General features: G+C 38.5%; 1 protein-coding gene and 1 long non-coding RNA gene across 14 annotated transcripts in view; one reads left to right on the top strand and one right to left on the bottom strand.

Moving 5' to 3' along the window:
• LOC110256863 (uncharacterized) overlaps positions 1 to 10,557 on the bottom strand; it is a 93,072-nt gene extending 82,515 nt beyond the window's left edge. For 9 of the 10 annotated variants that reach the window (XR_002338912.2, XR_014825875.1, XR_014825876.1 and 6 more), the window contains exon 1: positions 10,442 to 10,557. This is a non-coding gene — a long non-coding RNA (uncharacterized LOC110256863). Of the gene's footprint in view, positions 1 to 5,660; positions 5,774 to 10,441 lie in introns of all 10 variants that reach the window. The other variant, XR_014825878.1, reaches the window with a different exon arrangement.
• A 123-nt stretch (positions 10,558 to 10,680) lies between these two features.
• PITPNB (phosphatidylinositol transfer protein beta) overlaps positions 10,681 to 24,190 on the top strand; it is a 64,411-nt gene continuing 50,901 nt past the window's right edge. For all 4 annotated transcript variants that reach the window (XM_005657336.4, XM_001927781.6, XM_084993598.1 and 1 more), the window contains exons 1-3: positions 10,681 to 10,768; positions 15,426 to 15,456; positions 19,074 to 19,219. In XM_005657336.4, the coding sequence (XP_005657393.1) occupies positions 10,749 to 10,768; positions 15,426 to 15,456; positions 19,074 to 19,219 (197 nt within the window). In that variant the 5' untranslated portion in view covers positions 10,681 to 10,748. The remainder of the gene's footprint in view (positions 10,769 to 15,425; positions 15,457 to 19,073; positions 19,220 to 24,190) is intronic.

Genomic DNA, 24,190 nt, shown 5'->3' with positions numbered 1-24,190 from the left:
AACTCAGATGAGGGAGAAAGGAAAAACCCCAGAAAATCAGCTAAGTGATGAGGAGATTCTTAGCCTCCAGGAAAGAGACTTTAGACTGTTGATGCTGAAGATGATGCAAGACTTTGGAAATCAACTGGAAGCAAAGATGGATAACTTACAGGAAACACTGACCAAAGAGATACAAGATATAAAACTTAAACAAGAAGAGATGCAAAATACAATAACTGAAATAAAAAATTCACTAGAAGCAGCTAACAGCAGAATACAGGAGGCAGAAGAACGAATAAGCGAGGTGGAGGACAGATTAGTGGAAATTATGGATGCAGAACAGAAAAGAGAAAAAAGATTGAAAACAAATGAAGAGAGTCTCAAAGAACTCTGGGACAACGGTAAACGCACCAACATCCATATTATAGGGGTGCCAGAAGGAGAAGAGAGAGAGAAGGGGACAGAAAAAATATTTGAAGAGATAATAGCCGAAAACTTCCCTCACATGGGAAAGGAACCACTCACTCAAATCCAGCAAGCACAACGAGTACCATATAAAATAAACCCAAGGAGGAATACACTGAGACACATATTAATCAAACTGGCCAAAATTAAAGACAAAGAGAAAATCTTAAAAGCAGCTAGGGAAAAGAAATAACATACAAGGGAACCCCAATAAGGTTATCCACAGATTTTTCAGCAGAAACTCTGCAGGCCAGAAGGGAGTAGCATGATGTTCTTAACGTGTGATGAAAGGAAAAAAAACCTCCAAACAAGATTACTTTACCCAGCAAGGCTCTCATTCAGATTTGAAGGAGAAAGCAAAACCTTCACAGATAAGCAAAAGCTGAGAGAATTCAGCAACACTAAACCAGCTTTACAACAAATACTAAAGGAACGTCTCCAGGCAGAAAAGACAAGACAGCAACAGGAAACAAAAATTCCACAAATGACAAGGCTCACCAGTAAAGGTATATATACAGTAAAGATACAAAATCATCCATGCACAATTATACCACCCAAATCGGAAATTATGAGAAGAGGTGGGTACAAATGCAGGACATGGAGATGAACTTATAATTAAGAGAACAACAACTTAAAACAATCTCATATATATATAGACTCATATCAAAACTTCAGAATAACTGCAAACCAAAAATCTACAATTGATACACGAACAAGGAATCTCTGGAGAATAAATACATCTCATAGTAAATAAGTGCATAATCCACCATGAAGGGGGTCATTTGACATCATTCTTGGAATGCTGAAGTCTCCTTAGATCTGATTCTGATTTCCTCTCCATCAAAGAATTTATGATAATTATAATAATGCAACTGTAAAATTAAATAATATAGTTCTACAATTGTATTATTAATAACCATTTCTCTCCATGGTACAGTGTAAGGTCTCTAATGTCTTGTTTATCACATCACCTAAAATGGTGTAATGCCTATATTGAAGAATCAATAAGATATAACAAATTGTGAGGACATATTTATATAGTTACACTGTTTTTTAACCAATTTATGCATTTTATATTTTAGCTTTTTTTTTTTTTTGGTCTTTTTGACATTTCTTGGGCTGCTCCCGTGGCATATGGAGGTTCCCAGGCTAGAGGTTGAATTGGAGCTGTAGCCACCAGCCTACGCCAGAGCCACAGCAACGCGGGATCTGAGCAGCGTGGTGTAGGTCTGCCTACACCACAGCTCACAGCAACGCAGGGTCCTTAACCCACTGATCAAGGCCAGGGATCAAACCCGCAACCTCATGGTTCCTAGTTGGATTCGTTAACCACTGTGCTACTATGGGAACTATTTTACTTATTTTCAGAGAGTGTATTATTTTTGCTATTCTTACCAGTTAAGTTATTCTTTTTATTATGCTATATAAAATATTTAATGGTATATAAGGCTTTCTTCTTTATAAATTTTAGTTGCACAATATACACAATTTTAATATAATGCTAATTTTTAAAGAAAAATTGAAATGTAGTAGATAATACTAAATAGTAAAGATGAAAGCCATACAAAATGGGATAAAGCATAGAATAAATTTCCTATTTGTCTCAGCATATTTTCCATTCCACTTCTCCAGAGGGAGTCAATCTGTTTCTTAAGATCCATGATATAAAATCTGTGTGAATGTAATTGTGTTTAAATATATGTATTTTATTCTGTAAAAAAAAAAAAATTAAAAAAAATAAACCATAAAAAAAACCACCTTTTTTAGAAATGAAAGGTTATGGCAACCCTATGTCAAGCAAATCTATCAGTACCACTTTTCCAACAGCATTTGCCCTATTTCGTATCACTGCGTCACATTTTATTCTCGCAATAGTTCTAACATTTTATTATATTGGTTATAGAGATCTATGATCAGTAATCTTTGATGTTACTATTGTAATTCTTTTGGGGCACCACAAACTGCACCTAAATAAGACAGTAAACTTAAGCGATAAATGTATGTTCTGCCTCATCCACTGCCCCGCTGTTCTCCATCTCTCTCTTTCTCCTTGGGCTTCCCTTTTCCCCAAGACACAGTAATACTGAAATTAGGCCAACTAATAGCCCTACAATGGCCTCTAAATGTCAAATGAAAGGAAAAGTCCTAGTTTCTCACTTAAAATCAAAACCTATGACTAAGCTTAGTGAGGAGGGCATATCAAAAACCAAGATAGGCCAAAAGCTAGGCCTTTTGCATTAAACAGCTATGTTGTGAATTATTGCTCATGCTGGATAGAAGACAAACCAGCTATAACTTTCCCTTAAGCCAATCTTAAGCCACAGCAAGGCCCTAACTCTTCAATCTCATCAAACCTGTGAAGACTGAGCAAGGTGAGGAAGCTATACAAGAAAAGTTTAGAGGCTGGTTCACGAGGTTGAAGTTTAAAGCAGCAAGTGCTGATGTACAAGCCGCAGCAATTTAGATTCCGCAGCTCCAGCTAAGATAAATAACTGAACAGATTTTCAATGTAAACAAAACAGCCTTAAATTGGAAGAAGACACCAACTAGGACTTTTATAAGTCAGGCTTCAAAAGAAAGGCTGACTCTCTTGTTAAGGGTTAATGCAGCTGGTGACTTGAAATTTAAGTCAATTCTCATTTACCATTTCAAAAATCCTAGCACCCTTAAAAGTTATGCTCAATCTACTCTTGCAGAACTCTATAAATGGAGCAACAAAGTCTTAACAGCAGATGTCTATGGATAACATGGTTTACTAAATATTTTAAGCCACTGTTGAGACCTACTGCTCAGAAAAAGGTTCCTTTCAAAATATTATTGCTCACTAACCGCACCTGGTCACCCAAGCGTTCTGATGGAGAGGTACAACAAAACTAGACAGATACCATTCTGCAGCCCATGGATAAGGAATCATTTCAATATTCAAGTCTTATTACTTAAGAAATATAGTAGATAAAGATTCCTGAGATGGATCTGGGCAAAGTCCACTAAAAGCCTCTGGAAAAGATTCACCATTCTAAATATTCATGATTCAGGGGAAGAGGTCAAAATATCAAATTAATGGGGGTTTGGAAGAAGTTGATTCCAACCTTCACAGATAATCAGGGGTTCAAGACTTTATTGGAGGAAGTAACTACAGATATGGTAGAAATAGCAAGAGAACTAGAATTAGAAATGGAGCCTTAAGATGTGATCAAACTGCTGAAATCTCAAGATAAAACTTTAACGGATGAGGAGCCGCTTCTTATGGATGAACAAAGAAAGAAGTTTCTTGAGATGGAAACTACTCTTGGTAAAGATGCTGTGAAAACTGCTGAAATGACAACAAAGTATTTGGAACACTATATATATAAACTTAAGTTGATAAAGCAGCAGCAAGGTTTGAGAAGACTGACTCCAATTCTGAAAGAAGTTCTACTGTGAGTAAAACGCTATCAAACAGCATTGCATGCTACAGAGAAACCATGTGTGAACGTCAATTGATGTGGCAAGCTTCATTGTTGTCTTATTTTAAGCGACTGCCACAATCACCCTAGCCTTGCAACCACCACCCTGATCATCAACAATGAGGCAAGACCTTCCATGAGCAAAAAGATCAAAACTCAATGAAGGCTCAGATGATGGTTAGTATTTTTTTTTTAGCAATAAATTATTTTTAAATTAAGATATGTACATTATTTTAGACATAATGGTGTTGTACAGTTAATAAACTATAATATAGTGTATAACTTTAAGTATACTGGGAAACCAAAAAAATCATGTGACTTGATTTATTGTGATATTTGTTTCATACCATGGTGGTTGGGAACAAACCTGCACTATCTCAGAGGTATGCCAGTAGTCTCAATAGCCAAAAGATAAAAGCAACCCAAGTGTCTATCAATAGATGGATAAGCAAAATGTGGTATATACAAACAATGGAAGATCATTCAGCTTTAAGAAGGAAATTCTGACACATGCTATAAGATGAACCTCAAGGATATTATGCTAAGTGAAATAAGAAGCCAGTTATTAAAAAGACAAATACTGAAAGATTTCACTTATATAATATTTATAGTAGTCAGTCAGATAGACGGAAAGTAGAATGGTGGTTGCCAAGGACTGGGGAGAAGGAATGGAGACTTTTTGTTTAATGGGCACAGAGTTTCAGTTTTACAAGATGAAAAGAGATGGATACACATTATGAAATTAAAAATTTTAAATTGTTGAGATATTAAATTATGCCTATTTTACCACAAAAAAGTGGGGGGGGGAACTTATTTGAAATAGATCACAGAGCTAAATACAAAAGGTAAAACTTTAAAACTTCTAGAAGAAAAATTACAAAACAAGATCTTTGTGGAGTTTCCTGGTGGCTCAGTGAGTTAAGGATTCAGCACTGCCTCAGGTTACTGCTTTGGAGAGAGTCTGACCCCTGGCCTGGGAACTTCTACATGCCAAAGGCACAGGCAAAAAAAAGATCTTTGTGACTTTGGGGCAGGCAAGAAATTTATTAGGTAGGACACAAAAAAGGATCAATCATAAAATGAAAAGTAACCCAGACTTCCTCAAAATTTTAAATTTCTGCTGTTTGAAATATACCAACAAGAAAACGAAAAGGTAAGCTGCTGAGAGAAAATATTCACAATACCTCAGAAAGAACTTATATCTTAAATATATGAAGAACTGTTGACTCAATAATAAGAAAACCAATTTTAAAATGGGCAAAAGATTTGAAAGACACTTCATAAAAGATGTACAAATGAGCAATAAGCACATGAAAAATTGCTCAACATCATTAGTCTTCAGGGGAATGCAAATTAAACTGTAATGAGATACAGCAACATATGCACTAGAATGGTTAAAATGTGTTCATAGGGATATAAAGTAACTGGCTCTTCTACATTGCTGGTGGGAATGTAAAATGGCACAACCACTTTGCCATTATCTGTCAGTTTCTCCTATAGGTAAATGCCCACTTCCCTTATAATTCAAGAGAAAAATTTCCCAGAGAAATGAAAATGTATCTACAGAAAGACTTCAGCACAAATATTCATAGTAGCTTTGTTTATAACTGCCAAATATTGGGAGAACCCAAAAGTCCATCACCAAGTAAATGGGTAAACAAAATCTGATATAGCCATAGAAAAGAATGTCATTCTGCAATGAAAAGGACTGAACTACACAACATTAATGAATCTCAAAATCAAAAACATGCTGAGTGTAAGAAGACATACTATAGTAATCCATTGGTATCCACAGGAAATTGGTTCCAGTACTGGCGTCGAATACCAAAATCCATGGATGCTCAAGTCCCACAGCGGACCCTCCCATCTTTGAGGTCACGCATCTGTGCATTCAACCAAAAAGGATTGTGCAGGATTGTATTTACTATTGAAATAAATATGTGCATAAATGGGCCTGTGCAGATCAAAACCATGTTGTTCAAGTGTCAACTGTATATTCAACGATATGAAATTCTAGAAAAGGCAAGTCTAATTTAGTTACAGAGAGCAATTCTGCACATGCTTGAGGCTGGGAGTGTGGGGGAACTGACTAGAAAGGGGCAAAGGAAACCTTTTAGAGCAATGGAAATGTCATGTATCTTGTTTGTGGTAAGGATTACAAGAAGTATATATACTTGACAAAACACTTCAAATTGTACACTTAAAATGAGTGCATTTTACTGTATGTACATTTCAGCTCAGTAAAGGTGATTAACATCTTTTCCACATAAGAAAACATAAGATTTCTTCTTCATAAAAACAGGGACAGGAGTTCCTGTTGTGGTGCAGCAGAAACGAATCTGACTTGGAACCATGAGGTTGTGGGTTCCATCCCTGGCCTCGCTCAGTGGGTTAAGGATCTGGCGAAGGTGTGAGCTGTGGTGTAGGTCGCAGATGCTGCTCAGATCCTGCCTTGCTATGGCTGGGGTGTAGGCCAGCAGCTGTAGCTCTGATTAGACCCCTAGCCTAGGAACCTCCAAATGCCGCCAATGTGGCCCTAAAAAGCAAAAAAACAAAACAAAACAAAAAACCCCAGGAATAATAATAGCACCTATTTTACATATATTGTGATGAGTAAATAGGTCATATGAAACACTTAAGACTTGGCATATAGGAAAAAAACCCAAAATGTTAGCGGGATAAAATTTTCTTAAATAACTCTTGTACAAGAGTCACTATAAACCAGTGGTTCTCAACCAGGGACAGTTCTGTCCCCCAAGGGATACAGGGGGCAATTTCTGGAGACATTTTGGATTGTTGTGACTAGAGGGATGCTACTGGCACCTAGTGGATAGAGGTCAGGGATGTCGCTAAACATTCTACAAGGTACAGAACAGTCTCCACAACAAAGAATTATCTGATGGGAAATGTCAATACTAGATAGAGAAATCTTGCTGTAAACAAAGTAACACAATAATCCACATATGGAAAGAAAATATATAAAGTGCATGTAATCCACATGGAATTTCTAGTCCAAAATGACATATCTTCTACAAATCAAAAAGAAAAATTAAAACCAAGAGGAAAATGAGCAAAGAATAAGATCACAGCCAGTAAACATGAAAAGATCCTCACCCTACAGAAAAATGCAAAGATAGCATTTTAAAACCAATAAAATGGCAAAAATAAAAAATTCTGACAATATCAAATATCGGTAATACAAAAGAACAGAAATCTACACTATACACTGCATATGAAACGGTAAATGATAGTCATATACCAAAACATATATATGAATGTATGTACATATATGTGCATTTCTATTCATGCATTAGGATGAATAGTGATTAATGACAGTAGTGATCCCTAGAGATGAAGGTAGGGGAGGAACTTAATTACATCTTAAATTACTGTTCTGCTCTCCCAAAGCCGTAAAATTTTAAAATGATTCCCATTCACTGATTGCCTTATACTTATCAGGCAATGTGTATGATATACTTTACATCTTTTGTTCTTCACAACTCTATGTCGTAGATATCAGTAGCTTCTTTTTATAGACGAATAAACTATCCTCTGAGACATTAAATAATTTACTCAAGATACACAGCCAGCTAGTGGCAGAGCTGGGATTCAAAGGGCTTTCTATTGCAAAGCCCAATCCTGTCTCTCCAACAGCAGCACAATATGACCTATGACATAATGTTTGACAATATTAGAGCATTCTTGGAAATATTTCTGGTTTTCATAAAAATATCTCAAGATAATTCTGGAATGGGAAGAAGAAACTAGGATGACAAAATGCAGAGTAACTTAGGCAAATGAAAGCTATAGACATCTCCAGAAAAACATACACATGAAATTATGCATATAATTTCAGTGGTTCACTAATGCCCTAGGAGCACCCACCAAAAGGCCTTTGGATCCCAGGTTAAGAATGTCTCTTCGGGTGCTGGGGGGGGGTAGGCCATATTCAATTACAATATTTAAAGGACCATCCAAATTTCTTTGACCAGAGCTATACTTTATCGACTGTGTAAATGTTCCAAACATTGCTCATGTTCAAAATCTTTTGCTTTGCCTCAGTAAAATCTACCAACATTTTTACTGTAATGAGCTCTTTGTTCCAGAACTGTATATAAGAGAAGTAATAAAACTAGTTATATGAGGCTTGTAGAATTAAATTCAATAGGACATCTTGTGTGTAAAGAACAAGGAACAATAGACATTAGGTTTAAAAAAAGATGCTGGAACTTTTCTACATCCAGAAACAATAACTAGTAAGTTCTATCCCACCACTATGTCCATATTTTCAAAAATGCACAAGATTCAACATCTGTAGTTTTAAAATAAGAAAGTGCCACACAACGCATTAGCTTTTTTTTCATGTGTGGTAGTCTTTCTCTTTATATGTCATTCTCATTTTGGAGTGATAGTTCATGTCTTTCCTACTCTCTAGTCTTCTTCAATATTCCCTTATTCTGCCATTTTTATCTTTTAAGCAGGTGTAAATGTACAAGTATTTAGATATACAGATTACATGGTTTCTATCAACCTTGCTAATGTTGAACTAATACGTTTTCTTCCCCTCAATAAATATATCTACACTGGTTAATTATCTTGTGGTTTTCAATTGAGTGTTTTATTACGAATCTTTAGATAGTAAAAGGAAACAATGTCCACACTGTACCCTGAATCTACCTAGCACACTGTCTCTTCATTTATTTTACAAACATTAATGTTCCTATGAGCAGTAACTGTACTATGTAGAGAATGGTTTTAGTGGACACTCGTGAGAAGACTTCAAAAGTTACACAAATGTTCTGCAACATCCTAATTTTTCTTAATGATTAATAAAGCATGTCAACGTTTTTAAAGCTATTTATATTTTCAGCCTGGGTAACAACTGGGGAGAAACTACAACATAAAATGACTACTTGTAAGTTTGGCAATTAATATTACCTTTCTAGGCCTTAAAAAAAGAAAAAAAGATTTCCTAAAACTAATATACAGGAGTATTCAAATTTGTAGACTATTCTTTAAGTATCATCTAGGTTTTGACCATAGCCATAATTGAATACAACTGTTTGTCCTAAAGATTGTCCATATGCTTCAACTTTTTATTTTCACCTAGAAAAAAGTCAGTGCACTGGAAAGACCAGATTTATTTTTATCTACAAAAAAGCCAGTGTACTGGAAAGAAAAGATTTTGAAATTTGTAAAACGTATATTTGAAACCAGGTTCTGTAAACAATCTAAGTGATTTTTGCACAAGTCATTTAAGTTGGCTCTCTGAACATTTTTCCTTTGTAAAGCAATGCAAAAAGGCCTACCTCATAATGTTGTTCCAAGGGTGAAATGAGATAAAACATCTCCATTACCTAACAGAGTACTTCGCAAATAAAAGATGCCCAATCAATAGAAGCTATTCCCAGTTTCTCAGCTCTTGGAAAATAAGAGCATGTGTTTCCTTGAATCCTCAGCAACACAATAATTAGTGTTAATAGTGTTACACATCACAGAAAGTCAATGAATCCCAGTGACCTCCTTAGGAGGAAGTTTCTAGCTTTTAGGCAAGAAACTTTTTTTTGTTTGTTTGAGGCAGCCCTAACTCCAGTGGGTGTATTCATATAATTTATATGAAAGTGTTTTAATGATTTTAAAAATTCCTTTAATAACGTTTCAAACAGCTTCCTATGGTTCTCAGAATACAATTCATACTCTTTACTGCCTTTACGGCCTGGTGATCTATTTAGTCCCAGCTTATCTCCCCCACCGCCTATTAAGGCATTCTAGCCACACCTGCCCTCTATCTATCTGCTCAACTACTACCCTAAACTTATTTCAGTCTCACAGCTTATCTTCCACTAATTGCCTCCCCCATCTTCACAGGCTGGGCTACTTAAAATACTAGGTTAAAACGTGGCCTCCTGAGAGTCCTTCCCTTGATTACTCTGCCTCCCCATTACCCTACTGTACCTTACTCATAGAATACCTCGTACCACGACGCCAAATTCTTTTGTTTTCAGGTGAGCACAGAGACTGCGCATTTTGCTTTCAGAAGGATCCCCCGGGCCTACTACGGTGACTGGCATAGAGAAAGCGAGTGACCCTGGGCTACAACTTCTCCCGAGGTCCACCTCCTGGCTCTTAGCTGCAGCCTGGGCCTCGCTAAGGTCTCCCAAAACACAGCCCCTTCCCGGGTGCTGAGAGCAAGCAACCCTTTTCCCCCGAGAGGACTCCTGCAGTTGGGTCACGGCCACGGCGGGGCTCTGGACTCTTGGACAGCAGGGACTGGGGCGCAGAGAACTCGTGTGGCCACAGCTGTTCGAGGCTTGGGGATGGGCTTGGGGAACGTGCGCGTGAGCCGCCAACCCGGCGAAGCCCGCACGGCGGACCTGATTGGACTGGAGAGCGGGGCAGAACCCGGTGGCGTCTGCCTCCCCGACCCGAGTAATTATCACGGACTTGGGAAGTGAGGTATCTGGCAAGAAGGTGGGCCTCCTCTCAAAAGCAGCGAGAGAAGGTTCAGTTTTCCCGGAAACGACCTCCAGGGAACTGACTGGAAAACTCACCAGAGTGCGTAGACTGCAAAGCGACGGCGAGAAAACCCGACTGTAAGGAGGAGCAGCCGTCAGAAGAGCGACAGCGCGCCGAGCTCGCGCAGCCGCAGAGGAGGCCTCGCGCACCTAGGGTGGGGCGCGAGACTGGGGCGGAGCCAGCCCCTCGCGCGCGCTGACGCGGCGGAAGGGTGTGGACGCGCAAGCGCCGAGGCAGCTCGGGCGGCTGGGAGGCGGGGTCGCGCAGGCGCTGTAAGAAGCGGTAGCGGCGGCGGTGGCGGCGGTGGTGGTAGCGGCGGCAGCTGTGAGGGGTTCCAGGAAGATGGTGCTGATTAAAGAATTGTAAGTGGAATCGGTGGACGTGAGCGACATTCTGGGACTGCAGTAATGGGAGATTCATTTATTGAGATGTGGCAGAATATTCCTGAGAAGAAGCGAGTCTCGGGTCGGCCGCTCCCTGCGCGCGCCCCCTCCCCTCGGCCCGCGCCCCCGGCCCACTCGAGGCCCCTCCGCTCTGCGTCCACAGACACTCCCCGCGGCGTTGCCGTGGTAACACTGCTGCCTTCTCCCTCGGGGCGGAGGCGGCAGGGTCCCGGCTGGAGCGCGTGGTTGGGGAAGGCGCGGCCGCGAGTTTCCGCCGGGACCCGCCTTCTCCCCAACCCCCCACCCCAGTCTTGAGACTGGGCCTACCCCCAAGCTCTTGGGTGGGATCCAGCCGAAGCCCGAGGGTGGGCGAGACGCAGTGGATCTGTGATTTGTCGTCTGGGGTGGAGCCTGCCGGTAGCCCGGGGGAGATGGGCTTGCCAGGTAAAGGCAGCCCTGGTGTCGGGACTCGAGGTGGGGTGTAGGCGACCAGAAGTTATTACTAGAGTCGGGAATCCGAGAAACCTGCACTTCACTGGGCAGCTCAGTTGACTTAAAACTGGAGAGTCAGCCCTCTGCTCTGTGTTTCAGTTTTCATATCTTTGGGATAGGATAACACTCCAGGTTCCGGGATTTAGATGAAGCGTTAACGTGCGGTTGGTCTAATAGAAGGGTTTCCAGGTGCATCATACCGGCGCAGTAGTTTTGTTGAAAAGTTAATGGCATTTCCTACCGGCAAGGCCTGTGAATATCACAGGAAATGTGGTTGGCAGTGAATGTTCAGCCGTCACAGCTGGTTCGTGTTGTCAGGATCCCTTGGGCAACTGGGGATTTTGAGTGTGGTCAGTTCTTGGGTTTTTCAAATGCTCTTTTCATTTTAAACTCTTTAAAATTTTTGTCTTAATTTATCTAACTCCAGACAGCTTATTTGTAGTGTTAGTTCTCAGACTAATTTTAAAAAGTCACTCTTCGCTTCTCTGATTAAAACTCTCCAGACTCCTTATCTCACTGAGAATAAAAGCCGACGCCACGGCATTAACACTTGTGAAGTGATTTCAGTTACTGCTGTCCTTCCCTTGCCGATTTCAGGCTCAGCTTCCTTACTGTTCCTTCTCTAGTACTGCAGGAAAAAAAGCTCAGTTCAGGGCCTTTCTGGTTGGTGTTCCCTCTTGGTGAAGTGCTCTTCCCACTTCTCACTAACTCACCTCCTTCTTTCAGGATTCTGCTTAAATATCACCTTAAGTAATTCCTCTCTGAAGATGTAATTGCATTACCCACCATTTGGTGTTTGCCTTCCCTGCTTTATTGCTCTCTCTAGCAGTTACCACCATCTAACATGCAACACAATTATTATTTTTATATTTTACTAGATGTATTCTCTCACTGCATGTAATCTCCATGAATCTATTTTGCTTACTCTCATAGTCTCTGGCACATAAGAGTTCAATAAATATTTGTTAAGTAAGTTAATGAACAATTATTAGTGACAGGGATCATGAAAAAAGGCACATTTTCAGTTAAATCTTATAGTACTGAACTTTGGATTTATAAAATTTCTCTTCCACGTAATTTGTACAATATATCATGCAAGAGTTATCATATATTACTCTGACATCTTTGTAAGGCAGATAGGTGGCAGATATTTAAGACTTCTGGAGGGAATAAAACAGAAGGAAGTTGACTTGGCCCAAGTCACATAGCAAATGAGTTGTAGAATGGATTTTAGATCATAGATTGAATTATTTTTCTTTTATTATTTTCTCCTTCCTAAAGCGTGAATTAACTGTGCACTAGATCCCTTTGACAGTTATGTGAGTAGTATCAATGCTAACTCATGGAAAGCAGTTCTCATTGGGAATTTGCATGCTATGCTTTTTGTGAATCATTACTTCCATTATAAAAATTTTAATGTACAGAGGTAACAAATGTTGAAATGTGTTCAAGGTGTAATATTTTTCTGAAGAAGTTATGAGTTACATTTCTTGATGTTCACTCCTCATGTATGTCTCCCCTAGACTTTTTTCCTCCTAGACTTTTTGATGGCAGAGGCTATTTCTTATTTAAGTATTCCCAGTATCCGGCACAGCATCTTGTCTAGCCCACTGTAAGAACTCAATGTTTAATTTAAAAAAAAAAAAAAAAAGATTCTTCCTGCTTACACATCAACTTTCTAAAATAGTTTTTGGTCAGGAGCAATGAATAGGTCATTCTGATGTGAGGATGTTGGTAAACTGAAAAATACTTTGGCAAATGTTTGTTGTCTTAAGAAATACCATCTATTTTTGACATGAATTGAAAGGTTAGAAATGATTTTTTTCAGGGTGGGTAGTTCCTGTCAACTTGTTACTTAAGCAACAGATGAAATTGCTGTTAGGGTAAAGTCCTTGTTTTAAAGAACTGTTGGTAGATCCATTTGGAAAATTATTTTCATGAGGGTCTTCAGAGAAGTTTGAGATTTTTCAAATTGCTCTAAAAGTTGAGTGCTGCTTTTAGAGTAATAATACAAAAATCACAGCTTGTCTATTTCTTTGCTCTTTTACTTTTTCTCAAGCAAATCTTGAAGTTACTTGACTCATCTTTCATTCAGAATTTCTTTATCAGTCACTTTGATTTTGTGCAGTAAGTTTCCTGAAAGTGTTGTTATATAAAAATAGGGATCTTCCTGCTAGTGAGTAGTTGTTAAAATTACTCAGAAGTGATTCTTTGGCTTTGTGAAACTTCAGGGACTTCTTTAACTGTTTCCTCTCTATCCCTTCATTCTGTTTCCTTTACACCCCAGCATTGTGATTCAGGCTTTGTAAATCCTTGCCCTGCCTCCCAAAAATGGCTTTTCCCCACCCTCCTGCTTCTCAGTCTTTTTAATCACCTACAGGTGACGTATTCAGGTTAGCTGTAGCTATGAACCTACCTTGGAAGTAATAAATTTCAGGTTCCTTGTTGTCTAATAAATTTAATAGATTTCTTACCATTGTATTCCAGGCCCTTAAAATATGCTCCCAACCTCTATCTTTGTCCATATCTTAACGAAATATGCTCCCATCCTGTATTGTAGTCTTCCTCCTGATCACTGCACTTCTCTACCCCAGTTTGTTTTTTGTTACTGAAATAGTGAGCAAATTAGTGTGTACCCTGAGGCAACAGCTAAAATGCTTAGTATGGTAGGATTTAGTATAACAAGTTTATTCTTGATGAGAATAAAAATTAGTTAACCATTGTGACTTTGAGAATGTTCATTGTCTTTAGTTGACCATTATCAGTAGTCAAGGAGTAGGAAATGACTAGAGACATGAGACATGTTTTTTCAAGCATCAATGTTTGAGGAGAATAAAGAGGAATGAGGAGGAGGTGGGAAACATAGCTGAAGAGAAGTTGGAAAACTATTGGGGATTTTCTATGAAATGAAAATTGACATGAATTCCATAATATTTTTTCTCTGTCCTTATAATGGAAAGAGTTAAAATAAGATTTTATTTTTTTATTTTAATTTTTTTTGTCTTTTGCCCTTTCTTAGGGCTGCACCTGTGACTTATGGAGGTTCCCAGGCTAGGGGTTTAATTGGAGCTGTTGCTGCCGGCCTCCACCAGAGCCACAGCAACGCCAGATCCGCAATGCTGGATCCTTAACCCACTGAGTGAGGCCAGGGATCGAACCCGAAACCTCATGGTTCCGCTGCGCCACGACGGGAACTCCTCAAATAAAATTTTAAATGACACTACTGTGGTAGTTTGAAGGTCAGGAGGGAAAAGTTTGAGAATGAACAAGTCGTTCCCCCCCCCCAGCAAAAAAGTTGCTATCTTGAGCACCAGCTATTATCATGAGACAATTGAAATTCATAGATGGCCTTGGCTTTCAGGGATTATTGTGGAAATACGTGTGAAAGTACTTACTTATTAAAAAATCTGGAGATATAGTGCAATATCCTGATATGCAATAGTTCATCATAGTATTCTTTTTGAAATTCATCTTCAGGATCATTGTGCCTTCATACGTGTCCTGTTGTATGTACAATAAACTCTGTTGGAAAAGATCAAACACAGCAACCTTATATTGAATCTACCCTGGAAGGGATTATAGTTATAAGGTTCAAAGTATTTTCCATTGTAAAGTTTTTTACTTATTAACTCTAAAGAGCCTTTTACTTGCTTTTCTCAGTAAAATCGAGGGATAATTGGGTAGTGTGAAATAATTTTTAGAAGCATTCATTCATGTATCATAAAAATAAAATGCATAGTATGTAGATGGAGAATGAAACCTAACTAAAAATTTCATGAGGGCCACCTGACCAGATGGTATACAAGTAATCCATCCTCTACCCTGCAATTTTCAGTGATGAGTTTTTCTCTTGTTCCTTTGTTCCTCACAAGAAGTTCTACAGCTGAGTTTTTGGGGTCCTGGTACAATGAGGACACTAAAGGCAAGTGATCACTGAGAACCAGGAATGGTAGTTTTATTTCCCCCATTTAAAAACTCTTATTTAGAGCTGTAGTCATTTCAAAGACCTTCTCCCATAAATGACACCTTATACTCTGCTATCATTGAGTTTAAAGTAGAAGCTCTTTTAAGCGTAGATAGAGATCTATGTCTTCAAGTGAGCTATTTCGTGTGTAACATATTTTTTATCCTTTTGTCTTTTTAGCCGTGTGGTTTTGCCATGTTCTGTTCAGGAGGTGAGTTTTGCTTCTGTATTATTGATATAATTTATTTGATATGTTAATCTAAAGTCATATTTTTATTGTATTCATTTTTACTTTGCAGCTTATGTGACAAAGTGAATTATGATGTGTCAGAGATAATTAATTATAAGTGAATTTCTGTCAAACTGCCTTGTTTTGGAAGGGTCTGAGAATGTAGATTAATCTCCTACCCAGTGCTGGAATTCTGTCTACAATATCCCAGAGAAAGGAGGTTCCAGCCTCAACTTAGACACTTTTTTTTTTTTTTTTTTTGTCTTTTTGCTATTTCTTGGGCCGCTCCCGCAGCTTATGGAGGTTCCCAGGCTAGGGGTCTAATTGGAGCTGTAGCCACCGGCCTACACCAGAGCCACAGCAACGCAGGATCCGAGCCGCGTCTGCAACCTACACCACAGCTCACGGGCAACGCCGGATCGTTAACCCACTGAGCAAGGGCAGGGACCGAACCCGCGACCTCATGGTTCCTAGTCGGATTCGTTAACCACTGCGCCACGACGGGAACTCCTCAACTTAGACACTTTAGGATTGAGTCATCTGCTAGAGAAGCAGCCTACTCTACTGTTGGATATTTTAAACATTTGTCATTTCTTTAAACCAAAATCTGCTTTCCTATAAAGTTTGCCTGTTGTTTAGAGTTTCTTCCACTTAAGCAAAGGGAGGTAAGCCTGTTCTGTCTTGTATGTGGTAACCAGGCTTTTGGCAGTTCTCTCCTCCCCCAGCCCTTTTGTTCCATCTTCTGTACAGGAGGTCATAAGGTTAAACATTCCCAGCACGTTCATTTGGCCTAATATAACACAACTCCTAGACTTCCTCACCAGTTTTTTTCACTAATACAGCATGTATTATAATTGCTCTCAACCAAAAACAGTATTCAAGACATGGTCTGACCAGCACAGAACCCTGAGAGATGTCTCCTTTGATCTGCACGTGATACAGAAATACATCACCTATTCATAACCTGCCTGTCCTGCAGTTGTATCTATCTGCATTATAGCCAGGAATGAGGATAAAAGCAGAGATGGCCTCTGAGAAATCAAGATAGGTGTAGTGAAACCCATAAAACCCTTTGAGCCCTTCTGTAACTTGTATAGTTTGTTTGGTTATCTGCTTTTCCTACAGCTGACACTAGATTAGAAGCAGTGAATTGGAAGTGGGACAAAACAAACAGATAACCTAAGACGTGACAGCTGACAGAAGGCAGTCAAGAAAATAAAATAAAATGCAGGAACTAGAAATGAGTAGCTGTCTGGCACTGTTGAATGCAGACTTGAACACAGCTGCATACATCTCAGTAGTGTCTGAGGTTTCTGTATTCAAGTGTATTATTAAAACACTCGAAACAAGCCAGGCACCCCTGTTCCTTACTTGTATAATTGATTGTTTGAACTTGAATGTGGAGATTGACATTTGTTTGTTAAATTTTTTCTTCTGGTTTTAGCTAGTTGGATCAATTTGTTGAAATCGTTCTGAGTCTTAGCATTATCACCCAAAATAATCTCAGCTTTATGTTATGTTCAGACTTAGTGAACATGCCTTCTGTCTTTAAGTTATTCTTAAAAATGAGAATGAAAGTCTAGCAACATGCTGCAAAATATCAGTCCATTAATAACATTTTTTGGATACTGTTGTTTAGTTGTTTTCTGTGTAAATTTTTGTTACGCTGTTCCTGACCAAGATCAGATTTACCCTTTGACTTAGAGATTTTAATCCTGTTTTTAAAATATGACACTGTTAAAAACTGTACTTTGAAGGCCTTAAGTATTGTAGCATTACTGGACAAATCCTGGTGTTATATCACAAAAGCCAAAAGAAGAAATACAGCCCTTTCTTCAGTCTGAAATTTCTATAAAAACTTATTTTTGATGCAGTTAAGATATGTTTGGTTTTAGCTTCCTGAACCCTTCCAAATTAAGGGTGTATACGTGTGTGTGTGTGTGTGTGTGTGTGTGTGTAAATTAACCTACAAGATAGCATCATATTCCCATGGGCTTTTTAAATAGAAATATTTACTAAGCTGGAGTTCCCATCATGGCTCAGTGGTTAATGAATCCGACTAGGAACCATGAGGTTGCAGGTTCAATCCCTGGCCTTGATCAATGGGTTAAGGATCCCGCGTTGCTGTGGCTCTGGTGTAGGCCAGTGGCTACAGCTCCGATTGGACCCCTAGCCTGGGAACCTCCATATGCTGCGAGTGTGGCCCTAGAAAAGATTAAAAAAAAAAAAAAAAAAGAAAGATTTGCTAAGCTTACAACTTCCACTATTTTTTGTTCCTCAAATAAAATGTTAGTTTTGAATTATTAGTTTTTAGAGGTAGCTTTTCTTTGAAAATAGGTTTGGAAAAGAAAAATTACTTCTTTTGGCCATCTTCATTGGGAAGAAGAAATTTAGCCAAATTTGAAGAGATTAGAGATAATGCCATGATTGAGTCATTAGAAGAAATTAGAACACAAGAATTTGCTTTTTATCATTTATTGGAGCTGTTAGAAACTCCAGGTTGGTATAGAGCAGTACTGCCCACACATAGGTATCAGTGCAGGCCACTGAGAATTTCTATTCACTTTAAAATAAAGTAGAAACCACTGTCAGCAACTTCTTGCCTTTTATGGTAATAGTTGGATATTTATAAATACTTTAAAAACAGTTTCTGTTTGTGGGAGAACTTCACGCCTAACAGTTCTGACCCTGGGTACCCAATACTCTTTCTATTTAGGTGGGCAAAGGCCAAATTTGGTATGTTGTGTACATAGGTCATGGAAAAAAGACTCCAGAAGTCTACTACAATTTGGGCTATAATGGTTCTTCATATTTGCAGGCTTTTGTTATTACACTTTTATCTTCCTCCTCCTCCTTATTGAGAATGGTATTCTGATTGCCCAGCTTTCTTATTTGGCAAAGTAACAGTTATGTTCCTGCTGTACTTTCTTTAGAATTTCGTGAAATTAAGTGAGGTATAATAGATGTAAAAATGCTTTAGAAGATACAAACATTTATTTATTACTCAAAAAACTGAAACAGGGCGTTCCCGTCGTGGCGCAGTGGTTAACGAATCCGACTAGGAACCATGAGGTTGCGGGTTCGATCCCTGCCCTTGCTCAGTGGGTTAACGATCCGGCGTTGCCGTGAGCTGTGGTGTAGGTTGCAGACGCGGCTCGGATCCCGCGTTGCTGTGGCTCTAGCGTAGGCCAGTGGCTACAGCTCCGATTCGACCCCTAGCCTGGGAACCTCCATATGCCGCGGGAGCAGCCCAAGAAATAGCAACAACAACAACAACAACAACAACAACAACAACAACAAAAAAAAACTGAAACAAATGTCAAGATATTGTCTGGATAAGTGGATATATTAAAGTACCAGAGTATTTGTAACTAACAGTTTTCTTAAATAATGGAAATCTTGTAAAATATTATGGTTTCTTGCTGTATGATCATCTGGTGTTTGTCTCTCTAAACATATTAATTTCTAATTTGAGTCATGTTTTCATATAGAGCATATGTGCTGAATGGTTTGGATGTACTTTATAGTAAGATTTCAGCGTAGGAAGTTTCTGCAGTTACTCCTGACTTATTGAAGTTCTGTACTCTTTGTTATTTCAGTATCAGGTTGGGCAGCTTTACTCTGTTGCAGAAGCCAGTAAGAATGAGACCGGTGGTGGTGAAGGAATTGAAGTTTTAAAGAATGAACCTTATGAAAAGGATGGAGAAAAGGGACAGTATACACACAAAATTTATCACTTAAAGAGGTAAGCAGAGTGTTCACATTTGATGCTTAGTTATTATATTAAATAATCAGGTTTTAACTATACAGCCCACTTATCAAGCATGCAGCTACCTAACTCACTAATAGATGAGCTGAAGTACTTTAAAATATTTTAATGTGACCAAAACAAACATTTTCATATAAGAATATATTGCATTTTAATTTTTTGAGAGGATTCTACTTCTTTATTTTTAAATTACAATCTGTTTATTAAAAAATTCAGCAATTTATAAATTAAAAACTTAGTTTCTATCTCATGTCATCACATATCTGTATCCCCAGAGAGAAACTAGATAAGATTTAGTTTATCCTTCCAGATAATTTTCTTATACATACTCAAATAAATTTTTAAAAAACACAGAAATATATCACTTCTATTATTTATTGTTTTCCACAACAAATGGTAATCATACTGTACATATGGTTCTGCCCTTAGCTTTAATTTTCAGTGATACATCATGAACATCTTTCTATGTTGTTATTTAATGCCCTTTCCATTCTTTTTAAAGCTGAGTAAAATTTCTTAGTGTGGACATAAGCATTATTTACTTAAGCATTTTGTAAATGATAAGTAAATTTAGGTATATGGGGTATTTTCTAATTTGTCTATTACAGATAATATTTCTGTGAAGGTGGGTGTACATAAGTCTTTATGCCTTAGAGTACTATTTTTCTAGGGGAAATTTATTACAGTAGGATTGCTGGAAGGCCATGCTCTTTTAAAATTTTGATATTGCCAGATTGTGCTCTAAGAGTTTGAAAGTATTCATTTTCCTATATTTTTAAAAATCTTTTTATTTTTGCCAATTTGATTCACAGAAAATAGCCTCTTGTTTAAATTTGCATTTCTTTATTAGTGAAGTGGAATGTCTTTTCTTATTAATTAACCATTTGAATTTCTTGTGTGACTTGACTGTTTAGATCCATTACTCATTGTTTTTATCTCTTTGGTTTGTAGAAGTTCTTTTGTACATTCTCCTAAGTTTGGCAGTCTCATCTGTCTTTGGCATAGATATTTTAAAATAGAAAATGCATACCAATATTTATCCAAGGGCAAAAGGTCAGTAATGGTTTTTAAGAGTCTATTTTGTAAGTAGTGCCCTCAGTTTACTAAAGGTAAGAGGGAATCTGCTCTTTTCTTGGCTTTCTTCTCTTCATGGAGAATAACACTGTGTTTTGTAGAACTTTTTAAAATTGTAGATAAACTGTGATGATGAATATTTTTCATATTTTCTCAGTTTAAGGCTACTGCTTGGTTTATAGTGACACATGAATGTAAAGTAGGTCATCCCCTTATAGAGCCTTAAATTTTACTTCTCTTTTCTCCTAGAACACAGCATTTCTTTGTTTCTGCTGCTGGTTTGAATGAAGGCAGTAAATAACTTTGATTAGCCACTTATCCATAGTGGCTCTTATTCGTGGTTTCTGTTAATTTGTTAGCACCCTAAATATATCCAGAAATGTGCCAGTTGAGAGAAAATTATGACATTCTAGGTGATATGACCTGTAATCTATATATAATATTTGTAGTTTTGAATTTACTTACGTGTACTCAGTTTTATTTTTCTAGCATTTTATATTTACTCATTTGTTGAATTTTACCAATGCATGAAACTCCCTTTATTGTAAATTCAACTCTTGGGGTGGGGGGGTAACTAAAATATACCCCAAAATTGATATTTAGAATTTTCTATTGGTTTGTGATGTCCATATAAACTTGAAATAGACTCATAATATTCTTCATTTGAAAACTAAGTTGGAATACTGGGGGAAACATTTGATATATTATTAATGGAAAAGAGCAGTTACCAAATTTGTATATAAATACTGTTATATATAATAAAAGTGAGAAAAATGCCTAGAAAGAGATTCATTAAAATGTTCAGAATGTTTTTCTTTTGGTGGAATTATGGGTGATTTAAATTTATTTTATTCTTCTGTATTTTTGTTTAATGAGAAAAGAAAGAATGATTTTTGAAACATCTAATTTAGGTAACATTCCATCCATGAATAATGGATCTGGTAAGTTCAAAAGGGCTGTATAAATAGGGTTAGTACAAGAGATATTACTGTTCTAGAGAGCTTATTAGGATGAGATTCAGAATTGCTTTCAGGCTTTTAGTGGATTAAATAAAGGAAAACCTTGGCTCTGGAGGCCAGCCTCCCAGTACGGTCAGGCTTCTGGAATTGCTTCTTCATTCCTAGAAGGAGCTGAAATTATTCCACAGTACCCTTTGATTTCACCCTTTATGCACTCATTTACTCATCATTGTAGCCCTGAGAAATGGGCAGTGTACACATTGTACATAAGCTTCCTATTTACTCAAAGTCACACAGCTGGTAAGTGGCAGAATGAATGGTGACTGAGCCTGCATTCTCTGATTTCTAATCCCATGCTCTTTTGGCCACAAGTAGCAATCCCAACGGCCTGTGCTGATGAGCATAGGTGTCTCAAGAGAAGGGAGAGATAGGGTCTGATCGGATGGAAAGGGTATTTTATGCTCATAGAAGGATGGCCTTGTCACACAAAGATGGCAGTGTTGGATGAAGCATGGAGAGGCATGAGACAGGAAAGGGAAAAGGAAAGACGTTGGCAGTAATGGATCTCAGGCAGTGTGGCAGATAATAGCCATTCTGGTGGTAATGAAAAACAAACAACCCAGAATCTCCATTAACAAAGACAGAATGGGGGCCACCTGTCACTGTAGTCCTGGGAGGAGGTCATGGGGCAAAGACAATCAAATGTCTATACTCAGAGTCATCAGTGTCATCCTAAAGGCACAGTAGCCACAGGATGACTACATTATAGAAGAGTCAAGAGTCATTTAACAGCAAGTGCTGAGGCTTTCACTGTCCCAGACCAAAGACCACAATCAAGGCACAGGGCTGGCAGTACATCTCCATCAGACTTCAGTTTCCTGCAAGGGCATCAGTTCAGCATGATGAACACATAACCACAGTCCCTAGAGTTTTTAGATCCCTATCTGTCTCTCAAGAAGTTAAATTTGGGTCCTTTTCCAACATTTATTCTATTGGGTAATCTCTAGTGCTGTGTGCACTGTCACTGTATAGCATTGATAGAATTACACACTTGACAACCTCATGGGGTGAGTTGGTTGGCCAAGGGCTCCAAGACCGTTTACTTTTAGGACCCTTGAGTTCTGAGGTCTACTTTACCCAGTGTTATGAGGTCTCTGAATTCCCTGGTCAGTATGCTTTTGCATTTCAGCAAAAACTTCTTAGATATACAAACTTAATCTCAGCCAGAAGATGAGAAACAATTTTGGCAAGGTATTTAAAAATTCAAAATTTAGTGATCATCGCAAGGGACATTTCAAGTGTCTGATTTCCTTGAATCTCAGATAATAGTCTTCTTACAAGCTAATGAGATTCTTTCCATTCCTGTGATAACAAGTAGTGAGGAGTGTCACCCATAGTAATTGTAAGCAAAATATCTAGTACTTCTGTGTGCTGGTCACTGTAGGTGCTCTAGGTGGGAGCCCGTTCATTCCACACAGCAACCTTTTCTGGTGAGGAAACTAAGGTCAAGTAACCAAGGTTTCAGTAGCTGGCTGGTATGCCACTGCTGTTTGTAGCAGATACAGGCTGTGAACCCAGGCAGGCATTGTGACTCCAGAACCTGACCTCTTTATCACTCTGCTTTACTGCTGAGCCCTGGGGGAGGGTTAGAATATTTTCCATTTCCTAAAGTGAACTCTGCAAGAGTTTGCAGAGAAATTCTTCTAAGGCCATGGATTTCATTACATCTTATTTTCTCATAAGTCTTTAAAAGTCTCAAGTCTTTAAATAAAGTTGAGTTTAACAAGGTACTTACTCAGTAGTCTTCAGGTATCTCTAGTTGTCATAACTCTGTCCAAAGTAAAAACCCTTGGCTCTAAGGCAAGCCTTCTTTCCCTGTTTCTTTCCCTCCCTCCCATCCTCCTCTCTCTCTCTCTCTCCCTCTCTTTCACTGTGTTTTTATGGCCATGGCTGCAGTATGTGAAAGTTCCCAGGCCAGGGGTCGAATTGGAGCTGCAGCTGTGGCCTGCACCACAGCAACACCAGATCTGAGCCACATCTTTGACTTATGCTGAAGCTTACAGCAATGCTGGATCCTTAACCCACTGAACAAGGCTAGGGGTCAAACCTCCATCCTCACAGAGACAACATCAGGTCCTTAGCCACAATGGAAACTCCAAGCCCATCTCTTCATTGTCCTCCAGAAGTGACCTATTAAGCCCCTTGGCTATTTTCTTTTGAGGTTGGGTCGCTCATAACTTGATTTCCTGAGCTCGGATCTGTCCTGAGCCAAAGCATTCCTTCACTGTTTTCCTTCATACGGATCCTTCTTCCCTAAACACCATCAATTTTCTGTCACTTCTCAATTTGACCCCTAAATGTATATTTCTACATGCATACATATTTGACTGTGTACCCCATTTACCACAAAAGTTTGAGTACATTTCGTGAAGTTTAATGTACGCTTAATAGTGGATGGTGGGGAAGGAGGGCAGCATTTATTGGATAAAGAATTTTGAAGCAGGACAAGGAAGTATGTTGTGGTTTTGGAGATGATATTTCAGAGAAAAACTTGAAGCTCTCCTGGGACCTCATGGGGCACACTGACCAGTCCTTTTACATATATATTTTTTTTTAATTCCTCATAAGCATTATACCCTAGCCAGCTTCAGTCAGTCCTGGATGATGGAGAATCAATAAAGCTTTGCTAACTCCAGAGTGGCCTTGTGCCCCAAAGATTGAAGCAGAGGTTTTATTGAAAAATCACTGTTTAAAAATTTTTATGTGGTTCAAGTTAAGAGTTCATTTTTGTAAGCAACAAGAGTCATTTGTCAGGAACTTGAGTTATGTTTGTGTTTAAAAATGAGTAGTTTAGGAGTTCCCGTCGTGGCGCAGTGGTTAACGAATCCGACTAGGAACCATGAGGTTGCGGGTT

This window comes from Sus scrofa, chromosome 14, assembly GCF_054392235.1.
Source record: "Sus scrofa isolate SSC_HxYL_T2T_F1_AM1 chromosome 14, Sscrofa_HxYL_maternal_Yorkshire_Landrace_v2.0, whole genome shotgun sequence".
Classification (NCBI taxonomy): Eukaryota; Metazoa; Chordata; class Mammalia; order Artiodactyla; family Suidae; genus Sus; species Sus scrofa.
Note: the sequence above shows the minus strand (reverse complement) of the source record. Positions and strands in the feature narration are given on the sequence as shown.